Here is an 11797-nt window from a genome sequence, read left to right as displayed (position 1 = left end):
AATAGAAATTTATGTTTATTGCTACAAATATAAAAGACAAAACACTTAAAAATAGGGCTGAGTCGCGGGCTAGAACACTTTTTAAAAGACGTTTCTGAGCTCTATCTCAAGTGTGCAATAATTGACAATCTCATCATCTCTAAGATAAAACAACATCATCCAACATGAGTCAGAACTCTCTCTGGACAAAACACAAATCTCAAAATTGCTCGGAAACTCACAAAATGAAAAACAATTTTTTCAACTTCTTTTTCACGTTTTTTTGGTACGCATTTTGTTGGTCCTCTATTCCACATATATAATCTTATAGCCTTAAAAAGAAGGCAAAACTGCAAGTCTTTGGTGAAGTAGTGTCCATGTGAGTGAGTGAAGAGAATGACTAAGGTTCGCTGGGTTTCTTTCATCACAGAAGTGTCCACGTTAAAAAGGAATATCTTAAAAATTATAAAACCCATTAAAAGCAATTTAAGTCTGAACGTTCAAAACTAAATTAAAAGCATAAAATACAATTTAAAATAATTTTAACAAATCATTTTACAAAAAGTTAGACCAAAACCTTTGAGAAAAATGTACTTGCACTTTTATTGCTTTAACTAAATCAAATAAAAAATAATGGAAAAAAAGAAACAAATCACATTAATTTGAAATGAGTATTTTATGAAAGAAATAAGTTATTACCTAACAAATTTAAATTTGAATTTTTTAAAGGATGAGATCAATTTAGAAGTATTTTTTTGTATTTTTTATTTGTTTAAAGAAATGTTTAAATGTATTTTATTTTTTCTTTATTAAATATATGTATTTTAAAATTTGTTTATTTAAAACACACAGAATTCAATAAGTCTAATTTAAAACTGTCAGATAAAATTGAATATTATCTATCTTAAAATATATGAAAGAATAAATAATCGAATCAATACTTAAATTTTTTTAAGATTCAAGGAAGTCATATAAGATAAAAATATCATGTATGATTATGTAATAGAAGTTATGCAATAGGGATGACAACAATAATGTCTGTACGTTCTTTGTTTCTCGGCAAATTGGATCAAATCTGAGGCTTAGTCGTTCAATTCAAATGAGAGACTAACATGATAACTAGAACTTATTCAGTCGCACTGAGCTGTGAAGTGGACTCATTCGTGAACTTCAATTCCCTCTTAATTTCACAGTCTACAAGTTGCTTCATATCCATTGGATAAGTAAAGGCTGGATCAATGGTAGAATTATAATGAAAACACATAGTCACTCCTATTATTGCACGGCTTTTGATGAGGAATGCACCCTGAGGAACACATAGTCACTCCTAATATGCCTGTGTAAAGATGTTTTACGCTCATGGTGCTGAGACATATATTCTCAAAATCCTTTCCTTCTTGTTTTCTTTCTTCTAAAAGATGCAACGTGTAAGTGTGTACTAATGTCTTCATTGAATTTAATGGAAAAATTCACGACCCTTTATCACCTTATGCATGAATTTTTCTCGGTCCTCCTTGTTAAAATTGGAATTTAATTCCTCAGTACTCATGAATCATGGGTGGGGAGCATCATCAACCATGGATAGTTATGTGCATGGTTTGACAATTGACATCTTTAAATTGTGAGTTTCTTGATTTCAGAAGAACTACTGTCTGCCACATCAAGTTTATGAATTTGGATGTAGATGTTGAATAGAAGTAATCAATTTTGAACCCAACTTAATCTTAAATATTTTTTGTATAATGACAATATACATAAATTAAACTTTTTGTTACGTTTCATTATTGTATTTTGCATGACCAACATGGCTGAACGAAAAATAAAGAGTCCCATATCTACTTGGTAGGCAAAGTAGGCAAAAACAGTGAACTTCTATAAATCTAATCAGACAATGGTTACAGTGGGATTGATTTGTGGCATGACTCACTCCATTAATAAAGTTACAAAAAAAGAAACACAAATGACACCATCATAAATGCCTCGCTTCCCAGTGCCCATATCCGGTTAAAAAGGAAAGGGACTGGTACTCCAAATTCACACACAATGGTCCAAATTTCAGACCCGTGGTTTCACATTCACCTATCTAACTATGAAAAAATTTATACATACAAGTCCAGTTAACCCCACCACCACCACCAACATTTCGTTACATAGTTACTACTTTCACACCATGGCATTCAACCTATTCAACTAGACAACTCTCCCTCTCCCGTGGGTGGAGGATACATGTGGTCTGCACTAAAAAGACAACTACCTTTAACTTTAACTATGCTCCTTTTATTGTTGTTCCCTTTTTCTTGCTGTTTAACTTAAGTCACTGCACACTAAACGTAAAAGGGTGTTTCCTTGCCCTTATCAACCCCTCCAATTTGTAGTGGTTGGAGCACAAACTGCTTCAACTGATAACCGCTTCAACACCTTTGGACACGGGTCTTGCCCGAAGTTGCTGTTTGATACGGTGACTGTGCATCTTGGTTTTCCTATACATCTCTGAAACATGAAACAGAAAAGAGGACCGGTTAATATAAGTATATATTCCTAGGAAGCAATTATTAGAAGTTTATGTAATGCATTGTGACCAAAGGAGGTTGAGTCTAACAAAAAGAGACTATTGTCTCACAATGGGGCGAGGACAGGTTAAGTATATATTCCTAGGAAGCAATTATTAGAAGTTAAATGGAATGCTTTGTGATCAAAGGAGGTCGAGTCTAGTGAAAAGGAACTAGTCTCCGCAATGTGTCAAACCAAGGTTCGAATCCACATAGGAAGAGGTTCCTACATCTACCTTAAAAAACATTCCTTCTGAAAGATGATACATGTGAGAAACAAAAAGAATGAAGTGCATTGTGAATTCAAGAGTATGATAGATCACCTTCTCTAATATGACATAGGATGCTGGGGAATGGCAAGCTCCTTGTTCATAGTTCCCACAAGTACCCAAAGGAGTTCCAAAGCTGGCAAATTTAATGGAAGAGATGGTCTGGCCAGGGCTGCAATGCAAGTGAACCTTCGGTGGACGGAACTCTTCGGACTTACCGTAGCTCTCAATGTGCCAGTTCTTAATATTTGGGTGGTACTCTGACACATCAGCACAGACACTGCTTACTGATCTCTTCACAAGTGAAATTTTTGAAGGATTCCCCCCAAGTTCCTCAAAGATAACCAAAAGATTTTGAGTTGTCTTCAACCAAGATCGAGGAACGTGGTACCTGCAACATTTTTGTGTAAATTGTAATACAATATATCTATGCAGTGTCTCATACTATATTCACCAATAGGATACTGTTGCAGAAGCTACAATGTTAGCAATACTTACCATCTCTGGGTTGGTTGACCACAACCAAGTTGGCACTTTGGAGGTCTAAATGAGCCAGCATAGTTACAGTCATTGCAATTACCAGTAGCAAAAGCAGTCCAGTATCTTCCAATACTCTGTCCATTGATCCATATTTGACCTTTGCCCATACCCTCCATATCCAATGCCAATGGTTCATCTCCTTCGGGAGCATCAAAATAAGTCTGCGCAGTTTACGGATTGACTTCATCAGTTTTGAAGCTAGTGTTATTTTTTTCAGTCTAAGTTAGCACATTTCTCTGTAATTTTACCTTGTGCCATGTCAATGGTTGATTTCTTTGAACAACTATTGCTGACTGCATCCACGCAACACTAGAGATACCATTTGGAGAGGCAAGATCCATGGCTTCTCCTTTCAATCCAACCTGTTTAAAAGCATTTCTTAGTGAAATTTTCTTCTTGGAAAGTGAACCAACTTAAGTATCTAAAGTAAGAGTATGCAACCTGATAAGTCCATTTCTGCCCTGACAAGTCCCATTTTCCCTTGTCAAGTCCATGGAGTGCAACTGGACCAAGGATTCCTGTGCTCCATGACTCAAAGTGTTCTCCCACGTTCTTTGACAACAAAATACAAAAAAGCATTTATTCAATAATATTAGTTATTAGAAGGAAAAGAATTGAGCCATTATTAATATTTTTATTTCTTGTCAAAATTAGCTGACATAGTTAGTTACAAGCCTTTCATAATCATAGAAAGAGGGAAAAAGGGGGAAAAAACTTACAGGAAGTCCAATGGCTACACTGAGCAGAGCGATTCTGTTTATTCCAGCAAGAAGGTTTACCTTGCCAGTATATGTGAATCTCCTATACTCCCTTGTTCCAAAGGCAGAACCTGGTTTGAATCATACATCATGTTTACTTTTAGTAATATAAACTAAAAAGGCTTAATGGAAAACTCAAGAAAATTTACATACCAGAAAGTTGACCATTGATGAATACATGCACAGCATGGCCTGTAGACTGAACAATGAGAGTGGGGAGTTCACCTCCACGTAGAAAGGATTCAGACGAACCTATATCAACGCTGCAGAAGCATAGACAGAAAATGAATTACAGAATAAATATATTCAAAATGGCTTCTAAAACTATTTCACTTAGCAACAGATCAGGCTTACCTAGTTATATACCAAAGATAATCACTTGCATCCTTTGTTACATTTATCTGTTCCAGGAGACCAGGAGCAGTAATTGCTGAGCTTTCATCCACAGAATAAATATCTTCATCAAAACTTTCCCATGAGAACAACTGAGTATTTGTTGGCAACATTTGCATCTGAGATGTTTGCACTCCAACCTAAACACGGGGAACAAAAGTTCATCGGTTTGATTTTCATTTTTTAAATAATGTTGAAGATGAAAAAGTTGTGTCATTAGGGGCATGGGTTGAATAGCTGAATACAATACAAGATGATTTCAAACTATGTCTAAATTTTATTACATACTTTTGCTGTGTTGAAGACAACATTTCTGCAGTCTGGGAGGATGCTGACTGACCAAGGAGGCAAGCTATAGTGCATATTGTTGAACATCACTCTAGCAGAGGATTTTGAGTCATAGTTGGAGAGAAAAGCAGCACAATCTCCAGATTCCGTAGTGTATACATGAGCCTGGAAATGTTGACTGTTAGCTAGGATCAGTAAACAAGCTATGCACATGTGAAAAGAAAAATAACTTCGAACTGAGTCAAAACCTGCTGGAATTCCCCTAATGAAGTAACAATTGGGTCAGTTGAAACCAAAGCTCGCTCACACATCTTGATAGCCCTATGAAGCTCTTTAAGATGACCATATTTTGGTTGCCTAATCAAACCTTCAATGTTTTATTGCAGAAATAGTCAGTTATGAGGAGAAAAACAAAAGCAATGTTCCAGGGTACTGTTCTGACAAACACATACCCAAAAGTGTAAGCATTATAGAAAAACATCTGTTGCTTTCAATGTAGTGAAGAGTGATAAATTTTGAACAAAAAAATTGTCAAAATTCATGCATATAAAGTTTCTAAGAAGAAGAACGGTAGTAGTGAGTGGTGTTACTTAATTTGCATACGACTACTATCAGCCAGAATTCTTGAAGAATTTTGGTTTAGTTGTTATGAGGTCAATAAATAGTACAAAATACAAATGACTTAGAAGGTAAAGAATTTTCAGTACTCACCATATTCATCCAGTGGAGCATCATAGTCATAGCTGGTAGCGATGAAAGGGCCTCCAGCTGTTCGTCCAAAATTAGTTCCTCCATGATACTACAAGTAAATGTAAAGACAAATTAGGCTAGTTACAAGAGTAGGTGCCAACATCATCGATTTTTGAATCAGTTTAAGCCAACTAACCATGTAGTAGTTTACAAAGGACCCTCCTCTTATTATAAATCTAGCAGCTGCAAATGCCAAATCCTGGACAGGTCTTTTGTGAATTGGACCTCCAAATTCTGTAAACCTTCATATTTAACAGAAAGTTATGCCACCCATAATATTTCATTTCCTCATTTCTAAATTTTAGTGTCATAGTAAAAAAAAAGTTTACCAGCCACTCCAAGCCTCTGTCCAAATCATAGGCTTATAGGGTCTATTTGGAGTAAATTTATCACAATAGAAGCCATTGCAGGTGTTTATCTGTTACCCCAAAGATAAAACAAATTAATTTAACAAAAGAATTGAAGTGAACACACAACTGTCTGAGTGCTGCTTTTAATTTTCTATATTTTTTAATAAGTTACATGTCACTGAAGATTAAAATAATCATAATATTCATAGAAAAACCAAAACGAAAACCAAGTTATGCTAATGGACTATCAGAAGATTTCATTTTAGTATTATACAGCTTTCAAGATGAAGAGTGAGAATGCTTACCACTGGATCTGGTGCGTCGTCTTCCTTGCACATCACCCAAGGGACCCCAGTTCCCATTTCCACAGCCATTTTTGCAGCCCAATTCACATAGTTTTGACCAGCAGCTCCTTGCAACTTACTCTGTGCCCCATATTCATTCTCAATCTAAAACAACAAACACATGGTGAATCATGAATGCATCATTAAAATTCAAACTAGATCTAGAGTGAAAAGCTCATAAGTCATAGCCACTAGTGGTATGAAGAGAAAGCAACGATATGAAGATTAAAATTAAATGCTATGAAATGAAAGACCTCAAAAGTTTACCTGAGAGAGTATGATGGGGCCACCCTGAGACTCAAATAGCCGCTCACTCTTCATCATTCCCACAATCTTCTCAGTGAACCCTTGCATCGCCCTCTGAAACACGGTTCATGCCTCATCAATAAAATTCAAAGGACCCAATAGTCTGATAATCAAAAAACATTTTTGGAAAGTAAAAAAAAAAAAAAAAAAACCTTGAAAGGTTCATTGTCTGTTCTAAAGCTTATCCCCGGAACATACTTAAGCCAAACAGGAAATCCACTGCACATAACAACAACATTCCAAATAGATAAATATAAGATAAAAAAAAAAACTTTTAACAAAATGTTAAGCAATGAGAAGAGTACATCTAAAAGAAAAATGACAAGCTAAGGCCGTGATTACGGCCGCAACATCAAGGTTTTTAGAGTCTTTGCGACCCCATATCCCCATTGCAATGAAACTACGACCACAACCACAATTTAAAACCTTGAGGACAAGAGAATTGCATTGGCATGTTAGAAAATGAGAAGGTTACCCGAAATTCCATTCTGCACAGACATAAGGTCCAATGCGGAGATGAGCATAGAGCCCTGCTTTCTGTATTGTCTTCACGAATCTCACCAGATCATACCTCCCTTCGAAATTGTACTGAATTGAGTTGCATGCAGAAACAAACACATTCAACAAAAGCTCAAATTAGAAGTCCAAAAAAAGAAATAAAAACACAGCAAAACAGAAAGAAAAGAAGAAGAGAATGAAGATGAAGAAGCATACATTGCCAGGAGAAGGCTCATGAACGTTCCAGAAGACGTAGGTTTCAACCACATCAATCCCTCCTTCTTTGGCCTTCAGAATCAGATCCTCCCACATCTGCACCGACACCGTTTCACAGTTACAAAATCATAAAAACTACATAGGAAACTAAATCAAACCTCGTAAAGTTTAATGTCTTGTTCTTTTGTTTAGCTTACATCAGGGGTGCTTCTGGGGTAATGTATGGAGCCGGAGAAGAGGATTCTCCTCTGTCCATTGATGAGAAGGGCCTTTCTGTCGTAGGTAACAGAAGCACGAGCAACATGAGAACACAAAACCAAAAAGGAAAAGAAGAAGAACAATTTGGAAAACGAGGTTGTTTCCATGTTGGCCTATGTGGTCGGAATCAGCAAATGCAGGGAGAAAAGAGAAAGAAATTGAGAATGTGAAATGTGTGGTGATATTCTAAGAGAGGGGTGATGGTGTAACGGTGACAGTAATAGTAATAGTAAGAGGAACAGGGACCATTCCTGAGAAGTGTTGTTGTTCGGTTCTAGCTCGGAGAAGAAGGCAATTTATTTATAATAACTAGCTAGTGTGAAGTGTCATACTGCGACGACACTATAAAGTACTACACTGGTAAACCTGCAAGACAGTAACAGTGGAGAGAGAGAGAGAGAGAGAGAGAGAGAGAGAGTAGCGGTAAAACGAGAAAATGGTGGAAACCATTTGTAGAGTTGTCTGAAATCTGAAGCCTGAACAGAGTAACAATAATACAAAATTCGTCGGTAGGTGATTTGCATTTTTGCAAGCTAGTTCCAGCAAGCAATTTCATTATATTGTTATTTAAATATAAAAACAATTATAATACTATTGTATATAAATTTGCATTTATTATTAACTGTCTTGATGAATTGATATAAAAATGTTTTAAGTTAATTAAAAGTTTCAAATTTTATTAAGAAGATAAAACTCAACTGATTGAAATTGAAAAATGTCTTTCATTCATACAAAATATAAAAAATCAACAAAGTAAATTGTGACACTTAACCAATTGATTCAAGATTTAAATTTTATTCTTAAATATGAAATAAATTATATTAAAAAAATTTACATTATATGTGTTTATCATTTTCAACCAAATTTAATTAATACTTCATGAATATTTTAAACCAATATTATAATATAAAAAAAACTCTCAAATTCAAATTCTTAATATATAATTATTTTAATTATTCTCAAAAGAGCTCTATCCGCTGGATTAACTTTAACCTTCTTCAAATATAATTACTTCCTCTACAAGATATGTAGCATCTTTAATATTATCAAAAAAATTATATATCTTGTTAAAAATTATACATCTTGTTGATATAGAGATAGTATTAATTTATTTATTTAATTAAATCATCTTTAATTATACAATTTTATGGGTGTACGGTCTCTCCATTTCTTTCTTTATGGTGTAATTTGTCTGGATATTAAATCATCTTTCTTTATGCCCGAAAAGATTATTACTAGCATGGAACGTAGATATCCTAACTAGAGAGTGAATAATTTGATTGGCTTATCTCCGTGCTAAACCCACCCTAAAGTATGAATTGGCAACTTTTGTAGTTTTAACTAAAACAAGGCTTTTAGAAGGGCAATAATAAACAATATGACTCATGAGTGTCATGAGCAACCCTCCTACACAATACAAAATCAACTCTTTAATTCCAAAGTGCAGTAATAGAGAAGTGCATTAAAACATACAAAATCAGCATTAAAAAAATAAGTGTATTTATTATTAAATTTTAGTGATTACACTTTAAATTAAATAACTTCAATATATTTTTATTTACTTTTCTAGAATCAAGTTTATTTAAAAGAAAACTCTTCCGCCGTTATTAGTTTCTTTCATATTTTTGTTAATAATTTGAGATGACAAAAATTACATTATTATGCTATTGTTAGTTGGCACAGGTTGAAGGAAACTTATTCTGGCATAAAAATCGTACTTGTCACTAGTTGTCAGCAACTCGATCACTAGATTTTAGAACGTCTTTGCTGTGCACGCAGACACGTTACTGTTAATTGATTGATTATGATTCAATTAAGTTTTCGGAATCTTGTAGCAGCCAGCACCGGATGAAATCCTGAAATCAAGGCAATCAAATACAGTACTACAAAACAAACAATTCGTTTTCAGGGGGGAATATAGTAATGTGAAATTGTGAATTGATATATATATATATAATCTAAAATGAAGTTGGAGTACTTGATTCAAGTGCATAATTAATTAATGCCCAATTCTTAATCAATCAAAATCAACAACAAAGCATCGTAATATAACATTCGCTCGTACAATTACATTTTGTGTTAGAATTTATGAGAATTCTTAAATGCATTACACCAATAAGAAGGTGTTCCTTTAAGTTGGTAGAAAATTCAATTCAAATATAGTACCTTATTGCTCAGCACAATTCATATTGCTCGGAATTTTGCTTTAAAATAAACGAAAGAGAAATGAAGAGAGATGAATTAATGTAAAGATCCCTCCAACACAATCAAGCCCAACTTTTTTAGCTTTAAATAACACCAAACTCTTGCCTCCTTTCATTTTTTGTCCTCATTATTTTGTAACACCTGCCACCAAAATAATAATAACAAAGGGAAAAGGATAAATAAGGGAAATTCCTTATTCCTCTCTCTCTCAAAAAAAAAAAAAGAGGAAATTCCTTCTTCGTTCTTGTAGTTTCGGAGTACGTACTATATAGGATCTATCTTTACTCAAGTACGCAAGTAGTAGTTGTTTGTCTTATTGTTTTTTTATTTGGCTACTTCTATTCATCTGTGTATAAATAAGGTAAGATTCAAGCAAGATACAACACATGGATTTTTTTTCGTCCCCTAATATTAATATAGTCCAAAGCTCATTTATTATGTTAAGCGCTGGATAAAAGAAATTATTTTATTTTAAATAGTAAAATAACATTAAAAATTAGAATTTAATATTGAATACTACAATAGAACAAATACATTAGATAAGTTTTGTTGTTAGTTAAAAAAAGTTTATAGTTATAGTTATAGTTATAGTATATGATTCTTGATTTCAATCGTCATTATGATTTTATTCTTCTAGGTAGGTTATGGTGAGTACTGACTACTGAGTATCTTGGCTCGAGGTAAAGATAGACGAATCTTCACTTTTACAAAAAACAGTAAAAAGCCAAAAATAAAAAAAAAAGTATGGTGCGGTCGTACATGTGTGTGCAAATGGCCCTATAATTTAATTAGTTACATTGTCAAAAGCAAATCATATTTTGCGTTATAACTGTTAATTACAGCTTGAATAATCACTTTTCTTGTGCTTCTCAATTGTGGTCACTAGTTTTTGTTAAAAAAAAAAACATTGTAGTCGCTACTCACTAGAAAGACCTTTAATTGTCTGTTTGAATATAATGTATAAGTGTAATAGTTTCTCCAATTTTTATTGGTGTAAAATTATTTGAGTGTAATAGTTTCTCCAGAAAGACCTTTGATAATTTTGAGTTTAAATTCTTGATATATAACTGTTAAATATTTTTAAAAATTGTCATTCGGGCTAATTTTACACAACTCGAGTAGAATTAACTCCCATAAAAAATAGTATAATCTTGAAAAAAAAAAAAGAAAGTCACCCAATGTGGTAGCTTACTGTGGTTTCTTGGTTGGTCATAATATCCGTCAAGAAGCCCCCACTTGGGACCATGTTTGCTTGTCTCAAGGAAACCACCCAGTTAGTTCCGCTCCATTAATGGTGTTCAGAATTATATTTAGTACATTATTTTTTATTAGATTTCTTTCACTTTTTTTCTCCTAATTTCAACTTTCTACATTGTTCAACGGCGGGAACAGCGGAAGAAGATTAGAATTTGGATCCCAAATGAAAGTGGGGGCTTTAATTAGGTTTTAGTCTAACACACTCCATCTGATTGTTGGTCACCCACTTCATGTCTTAGCTATCGATGTCTCATTTCCATGCATGTATATGTTGATTAATTATGTCTATTTGAGCACTGTTCTCATAACTTTTTAGCATAATTCTCGTGGCTTTTAAATTAATTGGATGAAATGTTTTTCGTAATTAAATCATTTCACCTAGCTATAAATATAATTCTATAATTATAAGACATTCACTTGTCATTTTTTTGTCTTAATATGTTTTAGGTTCTATAAATGTTGGGAAATTTATTTTTACTTTAGTTCTTTTTCACATTATGAAAATTGACCAACAATTTATTAGTTGTAAGTATCATAGTGTTAGCTAATTTGTATAATAAAGGGCCAATTAAAGTTTTTCTGATGTGTAAATAGGTTTTCTAAAACAATTCAATGAATAATAAAAAATTAAATGAATTTGGGGAAGAGAAAAATACCATTTTTACCAATGAATTGAAGAGTAAATCTAGAAAATTTCTCAGTGTGTGGTGGTCCATGACCATCAATATGTAAGGGCAAATGTGATTTCCGCTTGATTGTGCATGGTGGACAAAGCAAGCTTCCAAAAGTATGCGCGCTTCTATTTTCTAAATGCTTCTAGCCTTGTGGTGTGTTTGG

The 11797-nt window shown here is 33.7% G+C and overlaps 1 protein-coding gene across 1 annotated transcript; it reads right to left on the bottom strand.

Annotated features, from left to right (window-relative positions):
• Positions 1–1831: 1831 nt before the first annotated feature.
• Positions 1832–7957, bottom strand: LOC100814111 (beta-galactosidase 3). The gene is made up of 19 exons (XM_003520229.5): positions 7438–7957; positions 7241–7336; positions 7002–7114; positions 6679–6745; positions 6488–6580; positions 6182–6325; positions 5856–5944; positions 5663–5768; positions 5488–5575; positions 5025–5143; positions 4777–4941; positions 4450–4628; positions 4249–4358; positions 4057–4166; positions 3779–3889; positions 3586–3699; positions 3296–3498; positions 2852–3188; positions 1832–2469 (listed from the first exon to the last, which is right to left on the bottom strand). The coding sequence occupies exons 1-19, from the start codon at positions 7603–7605 to the stop codon at positions 2335–2337; spliced, it is 2547 nt and encodes an 848-aa protein (XP_003520277.1). The 5' UTR covers positions 7606–7957; the 3' UTR covers positions 1832–2334.
• Between the last annotated feature and the right edge of the window lie 3840 nt (positions 7958–11797).

This window comes from Glycine max, chromosome 2 (genome assembly GCF_000004515.6).
Source record: "Glycine max cultivar Williams 82 chromosome 2, Glycine_max_v4.0, whole genome shotgun sequence".
NCBI lineage: Eukaryota > Viridiplantae > Streptophyta > Magnoliopsida > Fabales > Fabaceae > Glycine > Glycine max.
Note: the sequence above shows the minus strand (reverse complement) of the source record. Positions and strands in the feature narration are given on the sequence as shown.

Coding starts and splice junctions, on each gene's coding strand:
- LOC100814111 (XM_003520229.5), bottom strand. CDS start 7,605: ATGGAAACAACCTCGTTTTCCAAATTGTTCTTCTTCTTTTCCTTTTTG. Junction 4,167..4,248: donor CATCAATGGTCAACTTTCTG/GTATGTAAATTT, acceptor GATTCAAACCAG/GTTCTGCCTTTGGAACAAGG. Junction 3,499..3,585: donor AACCATTGACATGGCACAAG/GTAAAATTACAG, acceptor TAAACTGCGCAG/ACTTATTTTGATGCTCCCGA.